The 26,222-nt window shown below is 45.6% G+C and overlaps 1 protein-coding gene across 2 annotated transcripts in view; it reads right to left on the reverse strand.

Moving 5' to 3' along the window:
• Positions 1-26,222, reverse strand: part of LOC137325582 (complement C1q tumor necrosis factor-related protein 3-like) — a 52,817-nt gene that overhangs the window by 20,829 nt on the left and 5,766 nt on the right. For both annotated transcript variants that reach the window (XM_067990923.1, XM_067990883.1), the window contains exons 3-4: positions 8,955-9,109; positions 6,100-6,229 (exon numbers count right to left, since the gene is read on the reverse strand). In XM_067990923.1, coding sequence (XP_067847024.1) covers positions 6,100-6,229; positions 8,955-9,109 — 285 coding nt within the window. The remainder of the gene's footprint in view (positions 1-6,099; positions 6,230-8,954; positions 9,110-26,222) is intronic.

Here is a 26,222-nt window from a genome sequence, read left to right on the forward strand (position 1 = left end):
CTATGCCTTCAAGGGTGGGCTGAATCAGTTCTTGACTGGGGCAGAGATCACATCATATTGAAGATAAATGTCTTTATAGATAACATTTGGTCCCTGTGATCTTGTGGATTGGTTTTGATTGGAGAGAAATTTTCCAGAGTATTTTTTCCCTTATTGGTCTTGCATTTTTTCTCTGATTTTTTTGCCTCTCCCTGGAGATTACATAGCTGCGGTGGGGGATAAGGAAATGTCCAGTCATGCTGATCCAGCCATCATAGTGTGGTGCAGGCTGGATTGACCAGCTGGTCTTTTCCTGCCCATCAATTTCGTATGTTCGTATGCAGGTAGAAATGAGTAAATGCTGTGTGAAATATGATAGCTCCTGTCTGACCTATGGTGACCATGGAACTGTCATGCAAAGAATGGCAATTGGGCACCAATAAATTACATAGGGCGTACAAGCTGGATAGATATTCTGGAGTTTAGTTTGATTCATATTTGCATGGAGCTGGAGAGAAACTTTCAGAAGATTAAATTAGTTGGATGAAGTCCATGAAAGAGCAGATGTAAAAATCTGACATCCCAAATGGTCTTTTCTCATTTTATGATTTCTGATGTTCTTCAGTTACTTTCCTTTAGAATCATAGCATCATAGAAAGATCATAGCATGGAAGGAGGCCATTCGGCCCATCAAGTCCGTGCCAGCTCTATGCAAGAGCAATCCAGCTAGTTCCACTCCCCCGCCCTTATACTATAGCCCAGCAATTTTTTTTCCTTTCAAGTATTTATCCAGTTCCCTTTTGAAGGCCACGATTGAATCTGCCTCCACCACCCCCTCGGGCAGTGCATTCCAGATCTTAACCAATCGCTGTGTAAAAAAGTTTTTCCCTCATGTCACCTTTGGTTCTTTTGCCAATCACCTTAAATCTATGCCCTCTGGTTCTTGATCCTTCTGCCAATGGGAACAGTTTCTTTCTATCTACTCTGTCTAGACTCTTCATGATTTTGAATACCTCTATCAAATCTCCTCGCAACCTTCTCTGTTCCAAGGAGAACAACCCCAGCTTTTCCAGTCTATCCACGTAACTAAAGTCCCTCATCCCTGGAATCATTCTAGTAAATCTATTCTGCACCCTCTCTAAGGCCTTCACATCCTTCCTAAAGTGCGGTGCCCAGAACTGGACACATTACTCCAATTATGGCCGAACCAGTGTTTAATAAAGGTTCATCATGACTTCCTTGCTTTACTCTATGCCTCTATTTATAAAGCCCAGGGTCCTGTATGTTTTTTAACCCCTAGGTCTCTCTGTTCCTGTACCCCTTTTAGAATTGTGCCCTTTAGTTTATATTGCGTCTCCTCATTCTTCCTACTGAAATGTATCACCTTGCATTTTTCTGCATTGAATTTCATTATCCCCTGCCACCTGCCTGTTTATATCCTCTTGAAGTCCATCACTATCTTCCTCACTGTTCACTACACTTCCAAGTTTTGTGTCATCTGCAAATTTGGAAATTGTGCCCTGTACATCCAAGTCCAAGTCATTAATATATATCAAGAAAAGCAGTGGTCCCAGCATCGACCCCTGGAGAACACCACTGTACACCACCCTCCAGTCCGAAAAACAACTGTCCACCACTACTCTCTGTTTCCTGTCACTTAGCTAATTTCATATCCATGTTGCTACTGCCCCCTTTATTCCATGGGCTTCAATCTTGATGACAAGCCCAATATGTGGCACTTTATCAAACGTCTTTTGAAAGTCCATATACACCACATCAATCGCATTGCCCTCATCGACCCTCTCTGTTACCTCATCAAAAAACTCTATCAAGTTGGTTAAACATGATTTGCCTTTAACAAATCCGTGCTGGCTTTCCCTAATCAATCCACACTTGTCCAAGTGACTGCTAATTCTGTCCCGGATTATCCTTTCTAAAAGTATCCCCACCACCGAGGTTAAACTGACTGGCCTATAATTAATGGGTTTATCCTTACACCCTTTTTTGAACAAGGGTGTAACATTTGCAATTCTCCAATCCTCAGGCACTACCCTTGCATCTAAGGATGTTTGGAAGATTATGACCAGTACCTCCCCAAGTTTCTACCCTTACTTCCCTCAGCAACCTAGGATGCATCCCATCCGGCCTGGGTGACTTATCTACTTTAAATGCAGCTAGCCTTTCTAATACCTCTTCTTTCTCAATTTTTAGCCCATCCAGTATCGCACTTACATCTTCCTTTACTGAGACTCTAGCAGCATCTTCTTCCTTGGTAAAGACAGATGCAAAGTATTCATTCAGTACCTCAGCCATGCCCTCTGCCTCCATAAGTAGATCTCCTTTTTGGTTCCTAATCGGCCCCACCCCTCCTCTTACTACCCGTTTACTGTTTACATGCCTATAGAAGACTCTTGGATTCCCTTTTATGTTGGCCGCCAGTCTATTCTCATACTCTCTCTTTGCCTCTCTTATTATCTTTTTCACTTCCCCACTGAACTTTCTATATTCAGCCTGGTTCTCACTTGTATTATCAACCTGACATCTGTCATATGCCACTTTTTTCTGCTTCATCTTGCTCTCTATTTCTTTTGTCATCCAGGGAGCTCTGGCTTTAGTTGCCGGTTTCTTTCTGTCACTTAAATCCCTGCCTCTCCACTTTAATAGAATTACTTAATTTCTTAATTGTATTTTGTAGGAGTTTGTGAGTTAGTTTCATGAATTTACTGAAAGTTGTGTGTGTAAAATTGATTTATTCAAATCATCAGCTCATTTAACACTCAGCATCAGGAATTCCTCTCAAATGAATAGATTAATTTTTGGTTGGTTACAAGTTGTAATTTAACATACTCTCCCTCATGTTGAAAATGCCTCATTACTAAAAGCAAGATATCAAGTTAAATGATCCAGATATGAAAATGTCATCATCCCATTTACAGTTTCAATTGGTAATGAAAAAAAGTAAATGATTATTTTTACATTTAAAATTGATCTGCTAATCATTCTACAAAGCAAAATGGAATGCAAAAACTTCATAACTAGGGTTCATACTTTCTTCTGTTTGTAAAGAAAACAGGAGAAATGTTTGTTTTTCTTTGTAATTTATGATCAGCAACACAATTGTCAGAACTGTTTTGAAACATCGAAACAAATGATGTGCTTTCATCCAACCTCTACATATCCCAGCTTTTCCTCCCAAATAGACCAGTAACAGTTTGCTCTAAGTAGTTTTGGGGATTAAATTCAACTGTGGCAGGTGATTGACTGCCCCGTTATACGTCCCGCCGGATTCGGCAGGTGAGAAGTCAGCCGGTGGCATGTTAATGAGGCCCAGCAGTTAAAATCGGCATGGCCACAAGACGGGTGGGAAATTAACTCGCCAGTGTGGTTTCCTGCTGGAAACCCACTGTGAGTTAAAATCCACTCCCTCTGTGACATTGCATTGTTTTTGGCATATATTTTTAGTGAATACAAAATTCCTCCATGTCCCTACAATTTTACTATAATATTCATGCTTTACTTTTGTGATCTATCGTAAGTCATGCAACTTCTCAACCTTTTGCCGCATCATCTATGTTGTTCACACCACATTCATTTTATCTGTGTTGCTCGGGCGTGGTGGGGGCTGTGCAGGGATGTCATCAGCCAGGTCTGCAGGGGGGCTCCTTGTCCACTAGCAGCCACCCTGTCACCTTCCTCACAGTGTCGGAATAGTGCTGGTGATGGTAGAATGCCTGAGTATAAAAGCATTGTGGCAGCTGCCTGGGTACCTTGCACAGACCTGCATGATGTTGTTCCTGTGATCGGCCAGTAGCTGTACATTGATAGAGTATCCTTTTCTGTTGATGGATGTTGATGGTTCGTGCTCCGGTGCCCTGATGGCCACGTGTGTACAGTCAGTCATGCCCTGCATGTGAAGGAAGCCAGCCACTGCTGCAAAGCCACGAGTTCTCTCCTGTTGACTGCTGAGGCCAGTGAGGAAGAGGATATACTGCTTGACCCTGACAAAAAGGTTATCAGTCACCTGCTTAATGCAGCTGTGAACTACAGACTGGGAAATGCAGCTGATGTCCTGCGTAGCAGACTGAAAGGATCCGGTCACACAAAAATTCAAGACTGCGGTGACTCTGAGGGCCATTAGCATGGCATGCCCTCTGGTCCAACAGACAGCAGGTCCTGTTGCAGGAGGTTGAAAAGTCAGCAACAGCTTGCCTGGAGAAGTGCAGCCCCCTCCTGCACTGCTGCTCAGATAGGCCCAAGAAGGTGACTCTTGGCCTGTAGACCCTGTGTGCTGGGTATAGCCTCCTCCGTGCCTCCCTCACCTTTTGTCTACTGAGTGGTGCAGGTGCTGATGATGGTGGCTGCTGAAGCTGCTGTTGCTCTTCCTCCTCCTCCAAGTCTTGTTCCATCCAGAACAAAGAAGCAAGAATGGCATCCATAGTAAGTAGAGAAAGCCTACTAAAAGATTGTAAGGCACTTAAAGTGTAAAAGTAGTGATCTGGAAGCTGGAAACTCTCCTAGCAAACCAGACAACATAAGATTCTCAGATCCAGTGAGCTGCATCTGAGAGCCCCCGTTTGTAGTGCTTCAGAAGCTGTTAGACACCAATCTCGGCAGGTTTTGCTGGTGGGTCGAGGAATGGGCGGGACGTCCGCTATTTAAAATGCAGTGGGGCGGGTAAGACGCCATCAGAGTGCGACATTGTCCTTTTAATTAAGACCCTACCTGCCTAAGGCGGGCGCCCTACGCACAACCAGAAACTGCAGAGTTAAAATGGTGGGGGGTAGGAACAATGCAGGATAGGCGTGGCGAGCCCCCAGATGCATTTTTAACACCCTGTCCACCTCATTCCTGTCAGACAGGCTGGGTTAAAATCAGCTCTCGAATTAAATCAAAAATGCAAAATACTAAAGATGCTGGAAATTTGAAAACAAAACCAGCTAAAAAAGCTGGAAATACTCAGCAGGTCAGGCAGCATCTGTGGAAAAATGGAGACCAGTCAGCCGATGTCTCAGGTCTAAGACCCTTCCTCAAAGCTGGTAGGAAATGTCCCAAGGAAGGGTCTCAAACCTGAAACGTCAACTGACTGACTTATGTTTCTTCACAGATATTGCTTGACCTGCCGAGTACTCCCAGCTTTTTACTGTTTTTGTTTTTAAATTGTGTCTCCTGGTATTTGAATAGATTCCCATAGTGAACAATTTATCTGGATCAGCTTCAGAACCTTGAAAACTTCAGCAAGGTCATCTGGAGGTTTCTTTTCCAAATGCTGTTAATTCAGAATTAATTGAAAATAAGGGGTTAAAAACTGTTGTCAACTGTGTTTGACATTTAAAGGAAACAGGTTAATGAATGTGCACAAATAATGCTTAGAATTGCATACACGCACACTTGTGTTACAAATACTGCTGAGAGCAAGTTCGCTTCTTAAACTGGAAACCTCACTGTTTGAATGAAGACGACCCTTCAGCCTATTTGATCTCATCCTTCTAGAATACCTACCATCTTCCCATTAAAGATTCTAGCTGTTTTATGAATGTGTCCTGGTGCAATAGGAGGAGTTCTTCAAATATTGAGGCTGAGGCATATTGCTGATGTAGAGTAGCAGGAGTTTTAGTATACATCTAACTGTGCCGTACCTGACCTGAGAGTGCTTGATGAATTCAGAGGGTCTAAAATGAACAGTTTTCCATTCCACAGTACCACATTCCTCACCTTGATGAGCATTAACATTCACACAGAAAGTTCAGAAATATAATTATTTATAACCATTAATTAGTAATCACTCATTAATTGCACACCGGTTTTGTACTTTACATACATTTTGCAAATAGGAATGCAGGAACAGGAGTAGGCCATTCAGCCCCTTGATCCTGCTCTGCCATTCAATTAGATCATGGCTGATCTGCACCTGAATTCCATTTTCCCGCCTTTGCTCCGCATCCCTTGATGCGTTCACCTAACAAAAATCTATCTATCTCAGACTTGAAAGCTCCAATTGTCCTAGCATCTACAACCTTTTGGGGGAGAGAGTTCTAGATTTCTATTACCCATTGTGTGAAAAAGTAAAAGAGCTTTACATACTTTTTTGCAAATCAACCAACTATAATGTCATCAACTTACCTGCTATAGGTGCACTAAATCTTCCAGTCATAACATCAAAATAGCTCCCAACATTGGTCTCCACACTGCTGAAAATGATGCCACTGTTCTGGTTTGTGAAATGGGTTGCCATAGAAGCCATAAAAGCAACCTATGAAAACTCAAAGGAGTTAATTAAAATGAGAAAAGCAAATTACATCAGGTAACACTTGATTTGTACAAAATTGCCAATATTATTAAAGGAACATAGGAACATAGGACAATTACCACAATTACTTTCAAACCAGAGATAATAGAGCTCTGTGCATGGTAGACCTTTGTTCTTTCACATCAAAATGCTACTTGAATAAATGTGATTCAGTGGGGTCAATTTTAACGCAATCAGGGTGGGAGGGAAATCTCCGTAGAGAGTTCAGCGTGAGGCCCAAGTCATTTTAACTCCTGGATCAATTAGATTGTGGCTGATCAGTACCTCAACCCCATTTACCTGTTTTTGATCCATATTCTTGATACCCTTACCTAATAACAATCTATTAATATGAGTCCTGAAAATTTCAATTGACCCAGTATCCACATACTTTGGAGGAGAGAATTCTACATTTCCACTAGCCTTTGTGTGAAAAAATGCTTCCTGATTTTATTCCTGAATGGCCTAGCTCCAATTTTAAGATTGTGCTCCCTTGTCCTGGATTCTCCCACCAGAGGAGGTAACTTCTCTGTATCTACTCTATCAAATCTTTTTATCATTTTAAACACCTCAATTAGATTACCCCTCAGCCTTCTAAACTCAGGGGAATCCTTGTAATTTAACCCTTTAAGCCCTGGGATCATTCTGATGAATCTGCCCTCCAAGGCCAATATATCCTTCCTTAGGTGCAGTGCCCAAAACTGAACGCAGTACTCCAGATGGGATCTGACTAAGGCTCTTTACAACTGAAGCACAACTTTCTCCCCTTTGAATTCCAGCCACCTTGAGGTGAAGGCTAACATTCCATTAGCCTTTTTGATCACTTTTGGTACCAAAATCCCTTTGCTACTCCAGTTTCTAGTCTCTTGCCATTAAGAAAATATTCTGATTTGTCCTTCTTGGATTCAAAGTGGATTAACTCACATTTCCCCACATTGAACGCCATCTGTTATAGTTTTCCCCACTCACTTAATCTGTCTATGTCACTTTGTAACATCTTGATCCTATCTACACAACTTACTATGCCTCCTAATTTAATGACTTCTGCAAATTTGGATGTACAACTCTCTATTCCTTCATCCAAGTCATTGATGTATATGATGAAAAGCTGAAGCCCTAGTACAGATCCCTGGGAAATACCTCCTTTCACAATTCCCCAGAGTACATTTCCTTTTTCTCTACTCTGTCTCCTATCTCACAGCAAATTACCAACCGATAGGTTACCTCCAATTTCATGTGCTTTCATTTATTGCTAATAATCTCTTGCATGGAACCTTATCAAATGCCTTCTGGAGGTTTATATAGACAACACCCATAGCCACTCCCCTGTCCATCTTGTTAGTGACCTCCTCAAAAAATTCAACTAGATTAGTCAGACATGATCTACCCTTCACAAATCCATCCTGACTTTCTTTGATCAGCTCATGTTTGTTCAAATGCTCAGTCATTTTGTCAACTCTCCCTTCTTTCAAAATCCTCCTCCAAATTCTTACTTTGATCATGCCTTCATTAACCCTAATCCTTCTCCACCTACTGCTCAGTGTCCAGTTATTTTTGACTCTGTAAAACAACAACTTGCATATAGGCTGATAGGATTAGATGAAGAGGGGTGGGAGGAGGCTCACGTGGGGCATAAATGCCGGCATAAACCAGTTGGGCCGAATGGCCTGTTTCTGTACTGTAGACTCTGTAATTCTCTATTTAATATATAGTACCTTAAAGTAGTAAAATGTCCCAAGATGCTTTACAGGAACGTTATCAAACAATATTTGACTCCAAGCCACATAAAGAGATATTAGGACAGGTGACTAAAAGCTTGGTCAAAGAAGTAGGTTTTATGGAGTGTCTTAAAGGAGGTGAGAGTGAAAGAGAAGTGGAGAGGTTTAAAAAGGGAATTCTAGAGCTTAGGGCCTAGGCAGCTGAGGGCATAGCAGCCAAAACACTTTGCAATGACTTATATTAAAAGTGCTATGAAAATGCAGGTTGTTGTTACTGGCAAATTTCTCTCCTGGTGATTACTGTTGCAAGGCAAGATTTATATTAAGGCTATAATTATGCACAACAGAGATTATTGTATATTGCAAAGAAATATTATTACAGCCAGAATAATAACCAACTTCATGCTTTGATTTCTCAATGAGACAATTGTTCATTGTAGCAATCTACCAATTAAGCAATTATAGAAAATAACACATTTATTGCACAAGACTTCAAAAGTATCATGGATTTGGTTACCATTCTATTTCTTTTATTCTCATAAAAACCATTCAGGAATGCAAACTCCTAACAATCATGGAGTGGTAGTAGTGATGGCCTAACAAAGATTGCCAATAGCTGTTATAAAAATGTTCTCAGTATAGTACAACATTTAAATTGATGAGAAAAAAATTTCAAAATAAGACTGGCATTGTGTGTACATTATAATTAAAGGTCAGATAATAACAGCAATAATGTGCAAAATGGTATCAAAAATTAGTGTGCCTAATTCATAATTTGTGCTAATTGCTTGGTGACACAGTAATGTACACCAACCTGTTGAGAAATAAGATTATTTTCATATTATGTCATTGTTTTGTTCCTGAATATGTAATTTGCTGCATATTGACTAACTTATTGTCCATTAGCTTCACACAATGCTGGACTGTAATATGTAGTATGTTTATTGTGAACAGAATATAATCATTCTTACTTTGAGTTCTGATGGAATCCCAGCTTGTCCCTTCTCTCCTTGAATTCCTTGCAGTCCACGTTCTCCTCGTGGTCCCAAATCCCCTTTATTACCTTGCTCACCCTTGATGCCCTCATGTCCTGGGAGCCCATTATTTCCATTGTTTCCATGGTTTCCTATTTAATTAATTAAAGGAAATAAGAGAGGCAAAGAGAGAGTATGAGAATAGACTTAACATAAAAGAGAATCCAAAAGTCTTCTATATGCATGTAAACAGTAAACAGGTAGTAAGAGGAGGGGTGGGACCTATTAGGGACCAAAAAGGAGATCTACTCGTTGATCAGCAAGGGAGCCAAAGGATATGGGGAAAGGGCGGGGAAGTGGAGTTGAGGTAAAAATCAGATCAGCCATGATCTCACTAAATGGTGGAGCAGGCTCGAGGGGCCGAATGGCCTATTCCTGCTCCTATCTCTTATGGTCTTATGGTCTTATGCTCTATGGTCTCTTATGGAGGCAGAAGGCATGGCAGAGATACTAAATGAGTATTTTGCATCTCTCTTTAACAAGGAAGAAGATGCTGCCAAATCACAGTAAATGAAGGGATAGTTGAGATACTGGATGGGCTAAACATTGATAAAGAGGAGGTACTAGAAAGGCTAGCTGTACTTAAAGTAGATAAGTCACTCGGTCCGGATGGGATGCATCCTAAGTTGCTAAGGGAAGCAAGGATGGAAATTGCGGAGGTACTGGCCATAATCTTCCAATCATCCTTAGATATAGGGGTCATGCCAGAGGACTGGAGAATTGCAAATGTTACACCCTTGTTCAAAAAAGGGTGCAAGGATAAATCCAGTTTAACTCGGTAGTGTGGAAATTTTTAGAAACGATAATCCGGGACAAAATTAAGAGTCTCTTGGACAAGTATGGATTGATAAAGGAAAACCAACACGGATTTGTGAAAGGCAAATCGTGTTTAACCAACTTGATTGAGTGTTTTGAAGAGGTAACAGAGAGGGTCGATGAGGGCAATGCGGTTGATATGGTGCATATGGACTTCCAATAGGCATTTGATAAAGTGCTGCATAATAGTCATCAAAGTTGAAGCCCATGGAATAAAGGGGGAAGTGGCAGCATGGATACAAAATTGGCTAAGTCATAGGAAACAGAGAATAGTGGTGAACGGTTGTTTTTCAGACTGGTGGGAGGTATCCAGTGGTGTTCCCCAGGGGTCAGTACTATGACCGTTGCTCTTTTTGATATATATTAATGACCTGGACTTGGGTGTATAGGGCACAATTTCAAAATGTGCAGATGACACAAAACTTGGAAGTGTAGTGAATAGTGAGGAGGATAGTGATGGACTTCAAGAGGACAGAGACAGGCTAGTGGAATGGGCGGACACTGCGCCTCTAGCCAAGCTGTTCCAGTACAGCTACAACACTGGCATCTACCCGACAATGTGGAAAATTGCCCAGGTATGTCCTGTCCACAAAAAGCAGGACAAATCCAATCCGGCCAATTACCGCCCCATCAGTCTACTCTCAATCATCAGCAAAGTGATGGAAGGTGTCATCGACAGTGCGATCAAGCGACACTTACTCACCAATAACCTGCTCACCGATGCTCAGTTTGGGTTCCGCCAGGACCACTCGGCTCCAGACCTCATTACAGCCTTGGTCCAAACATGGACAAAAGAGCTGAATTCCAGAGGTGAGGTGAGAGTGACTGCCCTTGACATCAAGGCAGCATTTGACCGAGTGTGGCACCAAGGAGCCCTAGTAAAATTGAAGTCCATGGGAATCAGGGGGAAGTCTCTCCAGTGGCTGGAGTCATACCTAGCACAAAGGAAGATGGTAGTGGTTGTTGGAGGCCAATCATCTCAGCCCCAGGGCATTGCTGCAGGAGTTCCTCAGGGCAGTGTCCTAGGCCCAACCATCTTCAGCTGCTTCATCAATGACCTTCCCTCCATCATAAGGTCAGAAATGGGGATGTTCGCTGATGACTGCACAGTGTTCAGTTCCATTCGCAACCCCTCAGATAATGAAGCAGTCCGAGCCCGCATGCAGCAAGACCTGGACAACATCCAGGCTTGGGCTCATAAGTGGCAAGTAACATTCACGCCAGATAAGTGCCAGGCAATGACCATCTCCAACAAGAGAGAGTCTAACCACCTCCCCTTGACATTCAACGGCATTACCATCGCCGAATCCCCCACCATCAACATCCTGGGGGTCACCATTGACCAGAAACTGAACTGGACCAGCCATATAAATACTGTGGCTAAGAGAGCAGATCGGAGGCTGGGTATTCTGCGGCGAGTGACTCACCTCCTGACTCCCCAAAGCCTTTCCACCATCTATAAGGCACAAGTCAGGAGTGTGATGGAATACTCTCCACTTCCCTGGATGAGTGCAGCTCCAACAACACTCAAGAAGCTCGACACCATCCAAGATAAAGCAGCCCGCTTGATTGGCACCCCATCCACCACCCTAAACATTCACTCCCTTCACCACCGGCGCACTGTGGCTGCAGTGTGTACCATCCACAGGATGCACTGCAGCAACTCGCCAAGACTTCTTCGACAGCACCTCCCAAACCCGCGACCTCTACCACCTAGAAGGACAAGAGCAGCAGGCGCATGGGAACAACACCACCTGCACGTTCCCCTCCAAGTCACACACCATCCCGACTTGGAAATATATCGCCGTTCCTTCATTGTCGCTGGGTCAAAATCCTGGAGCTCCCTTCCTAACAGCACTGTGGGAGAACTGTCACCACACGGACTGCAGCGGTTCAAGAAGACGGCTCACCACCACCTTCTCGAGGGCAATTAGGGATGGGTAATAAATGCTGGCCTCGCCAGCGACGCCCACATCCCGTGAACGAATAAAAAAAAAAACACGTGGCAGATGAATTTCAATGCAGAAAAGTACGAAGTGATACATTTCGGTAGGAAGAATGAGGAGAGGCAATATAAAGTAAAGGGTACAATTCTAAAAGCGATGCAGGAACAGAGAGATCTGGGGGTTTATGTGCACAAATCCTTGAAGATGGCAGTGCAGGTTGAGAAAGCAGTTAAGAAAGCATATAGCATCCTGGGCTTTATAAATAGAGGCTTAGAGTTCAAAAGCAAGGAGGTTATGATGAACCTTTATAAAACACTGGTTTGGCCACAACTGGAGAATTGTGTCCAGTTCTGGTCACCGCACTTTAGGAAGGATGTGAAGGCCTTAGAGAGGGTGCAGAAGAGATTTACTAGTATGATTCCAGGGATGAGGGACTTCAGTTACTGATGAATGGACTGGAAAAGCTGGGGTTGTCCTCCTTAGAGCAGAGAGGGTTAAGAGGAGATTTGATAGAGGTATTTAAAATCATGAAGGGTCTGGACAGAGTAGAGAGAGAGAAACTGTTCCCATTGGCGGATGGGTCAAGTACCAGAGACATAGATTTAAGGTGATTGGCAGAAGAACCAAAGGAGACGTGAGAAAAAACTTTTTTTACACAGCGAGTGGTTAGGATCTGGAATGCACTGCCCGAGGGTGTGGTGGAGGGAGATTCAATCATGGCTTTCAAATGAAAATTGGATAAGTACTTTAAGGGAAAAAATTTGCAGGGCTACGGGAATAGGGTGGGGGAGTGGGACTAGCTGGATTGCTCTTGCAGATAGCCAGCACGGACTCGACGGGCTGAATGGCCTCCTTCCATGCTGTAACCATTCTATGATTTTATGATTCTATTATTTGTATTGTAGGAGTCAATTTGATTGTTACCAGTTTCGTTTAGACAATAACAAATAAAGATAATACCTAGACTAATATCCTTCATGGCCAAAAATAGAAAACTGGGTTCTCCAGTGGTTCAGTTGATAATTGCACAGGTTCTGGAACTGAGCCATTGTGAACCAGGAAGGGTCCAGATTCTCTGCTAAGTTAGTAGAGGTGGAAGGTAGGGACACTGCAATTGGACTCAGTACTCCTGGGTTAGCAAGGAGAAAAATAAGCAAAGGTCCTGATCCTGATCATTATTCAGTTACTCTTGCTACAAAAAACATGTTGCAAATTTCAGATGATGATAGAACCAGGCTTGATGAGCTGAATGGATTTTTTTCATCCCATGCTTTCTTGTGTTCTTATGCTTTGTGGAGAAGGTGGGGCCAATTTTCCTAACCCCCTATACTGAACAGGAGTTCTGCGTCCAAAGTGCGCTGCAACTGTCCAGGCCCACGTGTTCCTGAGTTTCCTTTCCCAGGACATTAACACGGCCCAGTGACACCCCAGTCCAGGTTCACCTCTCCAAGTTGGGCCTAGCACCAGAAAATAGGGTAGGAAGAAGGAGCAGCAGCCAAGCCAATGCCCAAATATCTGGTGGGTAGTTTTTAAAAACTTGCCTTTTTAAATGTGCTTTTGGGTTCCTCCTTTGCTTTCTTCCAGGCCCCCCACAGAACTTTCAAGAGGCGTGTCCCAGCAAAAGCACTCTGCTAGCTTATTGGGACTCACCTGTGTCTCAAATACAAGAAAAATGCTGGGAGGCCGTGAATGCCGCCTCCCATCTTATTAACATGACAGCAATAGGCCTGCATCACATAGACTTAGCTTCACCCCTCCCCCCCCCAGGGCAATGTAAAGGGGTGGGGATCCAGCATTATGGATCTCCATCCCCTTTTTCCTGACCTTTTTACCCAGGGAATGGGTGTTTCCAAAAACATTCCAGTGTTTTGAAGACTGGGAGAAGAATGAATGAGCTACCTCATCTGAGTGCAATCAGGCATGTAAAATGCAACAAACATTGACCTATATTGTCTTTTGTATGACCATACAATTATCAGACTTTGTGTATTCCATTGGCTGGAAAACTGACCATTCGAATCAGTTTTGCGCCAAACAGAGGTCAAGTTTTTCCATGTTGGATATTGGGTAAGTAAAGTATTTTCAATTTGCAATTTTTTTTAAAGGTATAGGGTAGTTAGAACAGGTTATATTAGTGATAAATAAAGTAGAAGTAAAATTAAAGTTAAAATAAAAGTGAGACAGTTTCAAATAGAGTGTGCAGAAAACAGGAAGTCAGAACTTGTAAAGTTAAAGGAGGTGTAATTGGTCTATGCCAGTAGCATGAAACGGCTCATATCGAATCATAGAATCATAGAATCATAGAAGTTACAACACGGAAACAGGCCCTTCGGCCCAACATGTCCATGTCGCCCAGTTTATACCACTAAGCTAGTCCCAATTGCCTGCACTTGGCCCATATCCCTCGATACCCATCTTACCCATGTAACTGTCCAAATGCTTTTTAAAAGACAAAATTGTACCCGCCTCTACTACTGCCTCTGGCAGCTCGTTCCAGACACTCATCACCCTTTGAGTGAAAAAATTGCCCCTCTGGACCCTTTTGTATCTCTCCCCTCTCACCTTAAATCTATGCCCCCTCGTTATAGACTCCCCTACCTTTGGGAAAAGATTTTGACTATCGACCTTATCTATGCCCCTCATTATTTTATAGACTTCTATAAGATCACCCCTTAACCTCCTACTCTCCAGGGAAAAAAGTCCCAGTCTATCTAACCTCTCCCTGTAAGTCAAACCATCAAGTCCCGGTAGCATCCTAGTAAATCTTTTCTGCACTCTTTCTAGTTTAATAATATCCTTTCTATAATAGGGTGACCAGAACTGTACACAGTACTCCAAGTGTGGCCTCACCAATGCCCTGTACAACTTCAACAAGACATCCCAACTCCTGCATTCAATGTTCTGACCAATGAAACCAAGCATGCCGAATGCCTTCTTCACCACCCTATCCACCTGTGACTCCACTTTCAAGGAGCTATGAATCTGTACTCCTAGATCTCTTTGTTCTATAACTCTCCCCAACGCCCTACCATTAACGGAGTAGGTCCTGGCCCGATTCGATCTCCCAAAATGCATCACCTCACATTGATCTAAATTAAACTCCATCTGCCATTCATCGGCCCACTGGCCCAATTGATCAAGATCCCGTTGCAATCCCAGATAACCTTCTTCACTGTCCACAATGCCACCAATCTTGGTGTCATCTGCAAACTTACTAACCATGCCTCCTAAATTCTCATCCAAATCATTAATATAAATAACAAATAACAGCGGACCCAGCACCGATCCCTGAGGCACACCGCTGGACACAGGCATCCAGTTTGAAAAACAACCCTCTACAACCACCCTCTGTCTTCTGTCGTCAAGCCAATTTTGTATCCAATTGGCTACCTCACCTTGGATCCCATGAGATTTAACCTTATGTAACAACCTACCATGCGGTACCTTGTCAAAGGCTTTGCTGAAGTCCATGTAGACCACGTCTACTACACAGCCCTTATCTATCTTCTTGGTTACCCCTTCAAAAAACTCAATCAAATTCGTGAGACATGATTTTCCTCTCACAAAACCATGCTGACTGTTCCTAATTAGTCCCTGCCTCTCCAAATGCCTGTAGATCCTGTCCCTCAGAATACCCTCTAACAACTTACCCACTACAGATGTCAGGCTCACTGGTCTGTAGTTCCCAGGCTTTTCCCTGCCGCCCTTCTTAAACAAAGGCACAACATTTGCTACCCTCCAATCTTCAGGCACCTCACCTGTAGCGGTGGATGATTCAAATATCTCTGCTAGGGGACCCGCAATTTCTTCCCTAACCTCCCATAACGTCCTGGGATACATTTCATCAGGTCCCGGAGATTTATCTACCTTGATGCGCGTTAAGACTTCCAGCACCTCCCTCTCTGTAATATGTACACTCCTCAAGACATCACTATTTATTTCCCCAAGTTCCCTAACACCCATGCCTTTCTCAACCGTAAATACCGATGTGAAATATTCATTCAGGATCTCACCCATTTCTTGTGGTTCCGCACATAGATGACCTTGTTGATCCTTAAGAGGCCCTACTCTCTCCCTAGTTACCCTTTTGCGCTTTATGTATTTGTAGAAGCTCTTTGGATTCACCTTTGCCTGATCTGCCAAAGCAATCTCATATCCCCTTTTTGCCCTCCTGATTTCTCTCTTAACTCTCCTCCGGCAATCTCTATACTCTTCAAGGGATCCACTTGATCCCAGCTGCCTATGCATGTCATATGCCTCCTTCATCAGCACATTTTACACCACGCCCAATTTTCTTTTCCAGTGAAGTCAATGGGCTGCCGATTTGCTATGAGCCCGCTCTGTGCTATTGGCATTGGACAATTTCACCTCCAAATTCTTTTATTTACAATTCCTTAACTTCTTTTTGTTGTGTAGGAATAATATTTACTGTAATAAAACTGCTTTTGACATTTGAGCACATTTATTACTGAGATATTAAGGCTTGTTTCAGTGTTGCACTGAGTCAAGTAAAAACCTGAGTGAAAATAGCTAGTTCAGTGTTGCTGGAGTTCCTTGGGCCTGCTGACACTGTAAGGCTTGAATGTAAAACACATCCAGTAGGAATACTAAATTATAATTATACATTATTGAAGGTAAACAGCCGATGCTGATTTTTTTTTTACACAATAAGTGATTAGGACTTGTGAATATGCAATGGCTTAAAAAAATTCTACGGTAACTCATGAAGCTTAAACCAACATTATAAAGGTTAAACTTTTTTTAACTCATTCTTGGGAAGTGAGTCTCAATGGCAAGGCTGACAATTTATTGCCCATCTCTAGTTGCCTTGAGAAAGCAGTGGTGGGCCTTCTTGAACTGAAGAAGTTTGATGCAATTGAGTGGCTTGCTAGACCACTATAAGACTCAACCACACTTGGTGTGGGACTAGAATCACATATAGGTTAGAGCAGGTAAGAATGGCAGATTTCCTTCCCTAATGGATGTTAGTGAACCAGATGGGTTTTTATAACAATCCAACAGTTTCATGGTTACTTTTACTGATAGCAGCTTCTTAATTCCAGATTTTGTAAATTGAATTCAAATTCTCAAACTACCATGGTAGGAATTAAACTCACTTGTGCTGGATTATTAGTCTCTAGAATTACTAGTCCAGTAACATAACCACTACACTACCAGACCCACCAATCTTTGCTTTCTACAGATGCTGAAGGACCTGGTGTGTATTTTCAGTATTTTTGTATGGAATAAGCGACTTGAATCTGACAGAATTGTGCAAAGTATGTAATCACCAGCAAGGTCATTGCTTACTTCCGTTAATATGGGAAAAAGGAATATGTTGAACATTAATATTTACCATTACTGCCTTGGAATCAACCCCTTTTGCAATCAACTTGCAGATATTCTAAATGCATAAGATACATAAGAGGCTAAATTGGGCCCCGTAGCGCCCGTTTTGTAGGCGCTACGCGGACATCTAAGCCCCCAAAATGATGTCCGAGATGCACTTCCGGCGTGACGTGAGCATATTGGTAAAGGTGGTTGCACAGCTAACGATCGCCAGAAGGATGTAAAGTAGGGAGATTATGACGCGAATCAGGGTGCAACGCTGATTTGAAGCAGCTGGCGACATTTTAGAACTCCACGCTCCAGCCAACGCACTGACCTAACGTCCCACAGCTGAACAGGAGTTAAAGGGCATGAAGGACGCCCCCCACCCCGCACCAGAGCTATTTAAAGGGAGCATGCAAGAGTTACAGAGTAGTTGCTGGATCAGTTATTCTGGCTGCTGGTACAATTGTGGGTGTTTGTGGCAGTTTCCTATACTTGGAGAAAGTTGCAATATTACCTAGAGAGTGGTCTGGCTGGTCTTGCAGTACTGTTAGTGGCATTTTAAATAGTGTGCTGACCAAAGTTGCTTCCAGACATGGGTGACCTGCTAGGACATCCTCTGGGAATTGAACATGACTGGGAGAATGCAGAGAGGCCACACAGAGCATAGCAAGCAGGCAGAAGAGGGAGTAGGAGGAAGAGAAGGAGATAGAGGAGGAAGTGGAGGAGGAGGAAGTGGAGGAAGAGGCAGGGAGGCAACAAGGTAGGCAGGCCCTGTCTGCCACGGCTCTGCGTAATCAGATGATTAACGAGCGATACCAGTAACCTCAATGACACCTAACCATTCAACAACAGTCCCACACTCCTTACCTTTCCTCTCCCACATGACCACCAAATCGTTCTCCTTATGATTACACATTGCTTCCTTCCTCAGTTCATCGCAGAAATAAAAACCAACACTAAATACAAATTCATAACCGCATTTACAGATTTACACAACAAATGATTCAAACAAACTGATACTGTTCACCCTTGTGCATTCCCTTAGTGCCTGTCGTAGTGCTCCTACGAGGTGCATCCCCAGTGGCTGGAGCGTGGCTGGTGGAACGCTGCTGACTTTCAATTAAGGAGCATGTAGATGGTCGTGGAAGACGACCTTGAGCAGCTCTGAACCGGGAGGACCCAGCTTCAGACTGCACCATCTCGGCCTGGGCTGCAGCAGTCTGGGCTGTCTGGCTGACAGGCAACAGCGAGGGCACTGGCGGACTGGCAGGGGTGGGAGCAGGAATGCTGTCATCCTGAGAGAGGACAACAGGTTCTTCTTCCATGATGCCACTGCTGCTCTCCCAGGGCGGCGCCTCAGCAATTCTAGTGACCTGCTAGAGAACAGATGGCTGGATTGCTGTGACACCCTGGAAGCCCTTTTCAACAGTGGAACCCAGAGCCACAATAGCAGCGGTTTGAGCTTCCAAAGCAGCAGTCAGACCTTGGGTGCCAGATGTTTGTGCTGCAATGGAAGCAGTGACATTGGTCATCAGATGTTGTGTCATGGTGGGTTCCACAGGCGTGCTAATGGAGGTGACCACCCGTTCCATGTGGGAAAGGATGGGCTCCAAGCTCTGCACAAAGCCCTGTGTCAAGTTGGAGCTGGACTCCTCCATACTCCTTGACATTGTGTGCAGGCTTTCTGGCAGGCTTTCCAGTGCACCAAGCATTTGTTGGTGTATGGCCATCAGCCTTCTTCTGTACCCTGGCCCATCGAAGTCATCATCCGACTCCTCCACAACAGAACCATTGAGTGACCTCGCCCTCCGGCGAGCTGGCACCCCTGTGGTATCTGCTCCCCCCGCCCCTTCTCCTGTGCACTTGTGCCCAGTGTCTCACCACTTGCAGATCCCTCCTCTATCCTAGTTTCTAAACTATGCACAGTGTCAGTATCTGAGCTGGTGGCTGCGAGTGTAAGATTGAGTGACGGTGTGTCTGCATCATCACTGTCGTCTGCCTCTGTCTCCTCTGACTGGGCAGGTTCCAGTTCTTGGGTATATGAAATGACAAAGGGACACGGGTTGAGCTGTGGTGAGGAGAGAGGAGAAAGTAAGACATGCGTGCTGACACCATCTGCAGCATGTGTGTCAGAAAAGATTGTGGGATGAGGGAGACGTGGAAAGTGAGAAGGAGGATTAGGTATGCACAGACCCTCATCATCGATCCCTCCAGCATTGCCAGTTGGCACGGGCTCTCCCACGGCCCACCCAATTATCACCAGCACTGTCTCCTCCATGGGGGTGAGGTGTGTAGGCAAGCCTGTCCTCCGTCCAGTCTTTCCTGCTTCCAGCTGTTGTGCGCCACCTTCTCCTGCAAGAATGAGGGAAGTGTGTCAGTGAGTGACCTGTAAGATGTTTGGGTGATGTGGCTGTCATGGTTGAATAGCTGCCAGTGTGTGTGACCTGTGAGTTGTGGGTACACGGCTTGCAAGAGTGGTAAAGTGTGAGGATGAGATGATGTGGAGATGCCGGTGATGGACTGGGGTTGACAATTGTAAACAATTTTACAACACCAAGTTATAGTCCAGCAATTTTATTTTAAATTCACAAGCTTTCGGAGGCTACCTCCTTCCTCAGGTGAACGATGTGGAAATGAAGTCCTCGAAATGAAGTCGCATTTATAATTCACAGAACAATGCTGGTGATAACAGACAGTTTTTTCAACTGCCCGTTGCCAAGGCAATCAGTGTGCAGACAGACAGGTGTTACCTGCCAGGTCTCAGAATATACAAATCACCAAAAAAAACAACAAACAAAAAAAAACAAAGATAGAGAGGTAGAAACATAGAAAAGACAGCAACTGACCCGTTCTATTAAAAACAGATAACATTTGTTCGCTGGTGGGGTAACGTGTAGCGTGACATGAACCCAAGATCCCGGTTGAGGCCGTCCTCATGGGTGCGGAACTTGGCTATCAATTTCTGCTCTACGATTTTGCGTTGTCGTGTGTCTCGAAGGCCGCCTTGGAGTACGCTTACCCGAAGGTCGGTGGCTGAATGTCCTTGACTGCTGAAGTGTTCCCCGACTGGGAGGGAACCCTCCTGTTTGGCGATTGTTGCGCGGTGTCCGTTCATCCGTTGTCGCAGTGTCTGCATGGTCTCGCCAATGTACCATGCTCCGGGGCATCCTTTCCTGCAACGTATGAGGTAGACAACGTTGGCCGAGTCACATGAGTATGAACCATGCACCTGGTGGGTGGTGTCCTCTCGTGTGATGGTGGTATCTGTGTCGATGATCTGGCATGTCTTGCAGAGGTTACCGCGGCAGGGTTGTGTGGTGTCGTGGACGCTGTTCTCTTGAAAGCTGGGTAATTTGCTGCGAACGATGGTCTGTTTGAGGTTGGGTGGCTGTTTAAAGGCGAGTAGTGGAGGTGTGGGGATGGCCATAGCGAGGTGTTCGTCGTCATTGATGACATGTTGAAGGCTGCGGAGAACATGGCGTAGTTTCTCCGCTCCGGGGAAGTACTGGACGACAAAGGGTACTCTGTTGGTTGCGTCCCGTGTTAGTCTCCTGAGGAGGTCTATGCGATTTTTTGCTGTGGCCCGTCGGAACTGTCGATCGATGAGTCAAGCGTCATATCCCGTTCTTACTAGGGCGTCTTTCAGCGTCTGTAGGTGTCCATCGCGTTCCTCCTCGTCTGAGCAGACCCTGTGTATTCGCAGGGCCTGTCCATAGGGGATGGCCTCTTTGACGTGGTTAGGGTGGAAGCTGGAAAAGTGGAGCATCGTGAGGTTGTCCGTGGGCTTGCGGTAGAGTGAGGTGCTGAGGTGCCCGTCTTTGATGGAGATTCGTGTGTCCAAGAAAGAAACTGATTCTGAGGAGTAGTCCATGGTGAGCTTGATGGTGGGATGGAACTTGTTGATGTTATCGTGTAGTCTCTTCAGTGATTCCTCGCCGTGGGTCCATAGAAAGAAAATGTCGTCGATGTATCTGGTGTATAGTGTTGGTTGGAGGTCTTGTGCAGTGAAGAAGTCCTGCTCGAACTTGTGCATGAAAATGTTGGCGTATTGGGGTGCGAATTTGGTCCCCATGGCTGTTCCGTGTGTTTGGGTAAAGAACTGGTTATCGAAGGTGAAGACATTGTGATCCAGGATGAAGCAGATGAGTTGTAGGATGGCGTCCGGAGATTGGCTGTTGTTGGTGTTGAGTATTGATGCTGTCGCAGCGATGCCGTCATCGTGGGGGATACTGGTGTAGAGTGCCGAGACGTCCATCGTGGTGAGAAGTGTTCCTGGTTCAACTGGTCCGTGGGTACTGAGTTTTTGTAGGAAGTCTGTAGTGTCGCGACAGAAGCTGGGGGTTCCCTGTACGATGGGTTTCAGGATGCCCTCGATGTATCCAGAGAAGTTCTCACACAGGGTTCCGTTGCCTGATACGATAGGACGTCCAGGTGTGTTGGCTTTGTGTATCTTTGGGAGGCAGTAGAAGTCTCCCACGCGGGGATTACGTGGGATGAGAGTGCGTAGGATGCTTTGAAGGTCTGGATCGAAGGTCTTGATCAGTTTGTTGAGCTGGTGGGTGTGTTCTTTGGTCGGGTCTGCGGGTAACCGTCTGTAGTGTTCCTGGTTGTCCAGTTGTCGGTATGCTTCTTTGCAATAGTCCGTTCTGTTCTGTATGACTATGGCTCCTCCTTTGTCCGCTGGTTTGATGACGATGTTGCGGTTGGTCTTGAGAGCGTTGATGGCGTTGCGTTGTGCTCGGGTGACATTCTGGACTGTCTTCTGAGTGCGGCTGATGAATCTGGCATTGACGCATTTCCTGACAGCTTGAGCATACATGTCCAGCTGAGGGCAGTGACCCTCTGGAGGAGTCCAGTTTGACTCTTTCCTCTTCGGTTGCTGTACCGCGGATCCCTCTGTCTGCTGTTCCGGATCGTCGATTGTCTCATTGGGTTCGCTGCTGAAATTTTGTGGTTTGTGGTAGAATTCCCGGAGCCTCATTCTCCTGATGAATTCCTCTGTGTCCGCCGCGAGACTCGTGGGGTCCATTTTGGTAGTGGGGCAGAAATTGAGCCCTCGGCTGAGAACTTCGATTTCGTCTGGTTGAAGGGTGTGGTCGGACAAATTGACGATAGACTTCCCTGTGGTTGCAACCGTGGTACCAGGGGAAGCTTGGTCGATGCTGGTGGTGATGCCGAGTTTCTCAAGCTTCCTGCTCTTGGTTTTCATGTAGGCAGCGTAGTTCCGTTGCCTCGTCTGTTTGGCGGTATAACGTAGCTGGTCTGCTGTGTCCTGAGTACAGGTTGAGAGTATGGACTCTATCTTGGTTTCGAGGTTGTGGCGTCTGCTGTAGAGTTGGTGTACGAGATGGTTGCGGAGTGTGCGAGATGTACGGCGGCAGAGTCTCTCAGCATAATCCGAGTTGTATGTGGACCTGAGTGGGTTCGTGATCTGGAGTCCTTTCGGGATCTTGTCTGCTTTCTTGCAGCTCTGTAAAAACTTGATGTCTGTGTCTAAATGCGCGATCTTCTTGGATATCCTTTCCACTGTGAGCCGGCAGTTTGTGGTGTCGATGGTAGTCATGATGTGGAGATGCCGGTGATGGACTGGGGTTGACAATTGTAAACAACCATCTCGTACACCAACTCTACAGCAGACGCCACAACCTCGAAACCAAGATAGAGTCCACACTCTCAACCTGTACTCAGGACACAGCAGACCAGCTACGTTATACCGCCAAACAGACGAGGCAACGGAACTACGCTGCCTACATGAAAACCAAGAGCAGGAAGCTTGAGAAACTCGGCATCACCACCAGCATCGACCAAGCTTCCCCTGGTACCACGGTTGCAACCACAGGGAAGTCTATCGTCAATTTGTCCGACCACACCCTTCAACCAGACGAAATCGAAGTTCTCAGCCGAGGGCTCAATTTCTGCCCCACTACCAAAATGGACCCCACGAGTCTCGCGGCGGACACAGAGGAATTCATCAGGAGAATGAGGCTCCGGGAATTCTACCACAAACCACAAAATTTCAGCAGCGAACCCAATGAGACAATCGACGATCCGGAACAGCAGACAGAGGGATCCGCGGTACAGCAACCGAAGAGGAAAGAGTCAAACTGGACTCCTCCAGAGGGTCACTGCCCTCAGCTGGACATGTATGCTCAAGCTGTCAGGAAATGCGTCAATGCCAGATTCATCAGCCGCACTCAGAAGACAGTCCAGAATGTCACCCGAGCACAACGCAACGCCATCAACGCTCTCAAGACCAACCGCAACATCGTCATCAAACCAGCGGACAAAGGAGGAGCCATAGTCATACAGAACAGAACGGACTATTGCAAAGAAGCATACCGACAACTGGACAACCAGGAACACTACAGACGGTTACCCGCAGACCCGACCAAAGAACACACCCACCAGCTCAACAAACTGATCAAGACCTTCGATCCAGACCTTCAAAGCATCCTACGCACTCTCATCCCACGTAATCCCCGCGTGGGAGACTTCTACTGCCTCCCAAAGATACACAAAGCCAACACACCTGGACGTCCTATCGTATCAGGCAACGGAACCCTGTGTGAGAACCTCTCTGGATACATCGAGGGCATCCTGAAACCCATCGTACAGGGAACCCCCAGCTTCTGTCGCGACACTACAGACTTCCTACAAAAACTCAGTACCCACGGACCAGTTGAACCAGGAACACTTCTCACCACGATGGACGTCTCGGCACTCTACACCAGTATCCCCCACGATGACGGCATCGCTGCGACAGCATCAATACTCAACACCAACAACAGCCAATCTCCGGACGCCATCCTACAACTCATCCGCTTCATCCTGGATCACAATGTCTTCACCTTCGATAACCAGTTCTTTACCCAAACACACGGAACAGCCATGGGGACCAAATTCGCACCCCAATACGCCAACATTTTCATGCACAAGTTCGAGCAGGACTTCTTCACTGCACAAGACCTCCAACCAACACTATACACCAGATACATCGACGACATTTTCTTTCTATGGACCCACGGCGAGGAATCACTGAAGAGACTACACGATAACATCAACAAGTTCCATCCCACCATCAAGCTCACCATGGACTACTCCTCAGAATCAGTTTCTTTCTTGGACACACGAATCTCCATCAAAGACGGGCACCTCAGCACCTCACTCTACCGCAAGCCCACGGACAACCTCACGATGCTCCACTTTTCCAGCTTCCACCCTAACCACGTCAAAGAGGCCATCCCCTATGGACAGGCCCTGCGAATACACAGGGTCTGCTCAGACGAGGAGGAACGCGATGGACACCTACAGACGCTGAAAGACGCCCTAGTAAGAACGGGATATGACGCTCGACTCATCGATCGACAGTTCCGACGGGCCACAGCAAAAAATCGCATAGACCTCCTCAGGAGACTAACACGGGACGCAACCAACAGAGTACCCTTTGTCGTCCAGTACTTCCCCGGAGCGGAGAAACTACGCCATGTTCTCCGCAGCCTTCAACATGTCATCAATGACGACGAACACCTCGCTATGGCCATCCCCACACCTCCACTACTCGCCTTTAAACAGCCACCCAACCTCAAACAGACCATCGTTCGCAGCAAATTACCCAGCTTTCAAGAGAACAGCGTCCACGACACCACACAACCCTGCCGCGGTAACCTCTGCAAGACATGCCAGATCATCGACACAGATACCACCATCACACGAGAGGACACCACCCACCAGGTGCATGGTTCATACTCATGTGACTCGGCCAACGTTGTCTACCTCATACGTTGCAGGAAAGGATGCCCCGGAGCATGGTACATTGGCGAGACCATGCAGACACTGCGACAACGGATGAACGGACACCGCGCAACAATCGCCAGACAGGAGGGTTCCCTCCCAGTCGGGGAACACTTCAGCAGTCAAGGACATTCAGCCACCGACCTTCGGGTAAGCGTACTCCAAGGCGGCCTTCGAGACACACGACAACGCAAAATCGTAGAGCAGAAATTGATAGCCAAGTTCCGCACCCATGAGGACGGCCTCAACCGGGATCTTGGGTTCATGTCACGCTACACGTTACCCCACCAGCGAACAAATGTTATCTGTTTTTAATAGAACGGGTCAGTTGCTGTCTTTTCTATGTTTCTACCTCTCTATCTCTGTTTTTTTTTGTTTGTTGTTTTTTTTGGTGATTTGTATATTCTGAGACCTGGCAGGTAACACCTGTCTGTCTGCACACTGATTGCCTTGGCAACGGGCAGTTGAAAAAACTGTCTGTTATCACCAGCATTGTTCTGTGAATTATAAATGCGACTTCATTTCGAGGACTTCATTTCCACATCGTTCACCTGAGGAAGGAGGTAGCCTCCGAAAGCTTGTGAATTTAAAATAAAATTGCTGGACTATAACTTGGTGTTGTAAAATTGTTTACAAAGGATGAGATGAAGCATCTAATTTGAAGGGTTGAGTAGTAAACAAAAGAGTTTGTTGGTAGGTAGGTGATGGGGGGTACAGTGCTGTGGAGCAGTGGATGAGGCTAGTGGTGCAGGTGGTAAGAGATGACACTTGAAAACTGAATTCACTCACCTTGACCACTCGTGCCAAATCGTGAACTTCTTCCTTCACTGCATCCATGTACGTGGTGCGATTCTCCTGGCATTTACTTTGTGCGTGACTTCCTCCCACTGCCTCTTGAGGATGTGTCTGGAGGGCCTCCTGCCCCCTCGCGGATAAAGGCTGATCCTCCTTTTGTCCACCTCTTCCACCAAGGCCTCTAGTGCACCGTCTGAGAACCTTTCGTGCATGCTTTCTCTCTCAGTATATTCCACCACAGATTCGCTTCCCATAGCACTTCCAGTACTTCCTGCAGCCACAGTGCACCTCCCCATTTAGAGGTGCAGGCTGCCTTTAAGTAGTGCTAGCCAGTCCCGATATCAAGGCCCCCTGCTGATGTGTGCAGCCAATCAACAGTGCAGGTAGCACTCGCTGCACACAGATATCATTGAAATCATCAGGCAGCACGAATGGTATGTCACGAATTACAACCAATGGACGCAGGTCAATTGCGCACCACAATCCCAGCACCCATTTTTGGGGGTTAACCAATTTAAACCCC

Source organism: Heptranchias perlo, chromosome 1 (genome assembly GCF_035084215.1).
Source record: "Heptranchias perlo isolate sHepPer1 chromosome 1, sHepPer1.hap1, whole genome shotgun sequence".
Classification (NCBI taxonomy): domain Eukaryota; kingdom Metazoa; phylum Chordata; class Chondrichthyes; order Hexanchiformes; family Hexanchidae; genus Heptranchias; species Heptranchias perlo.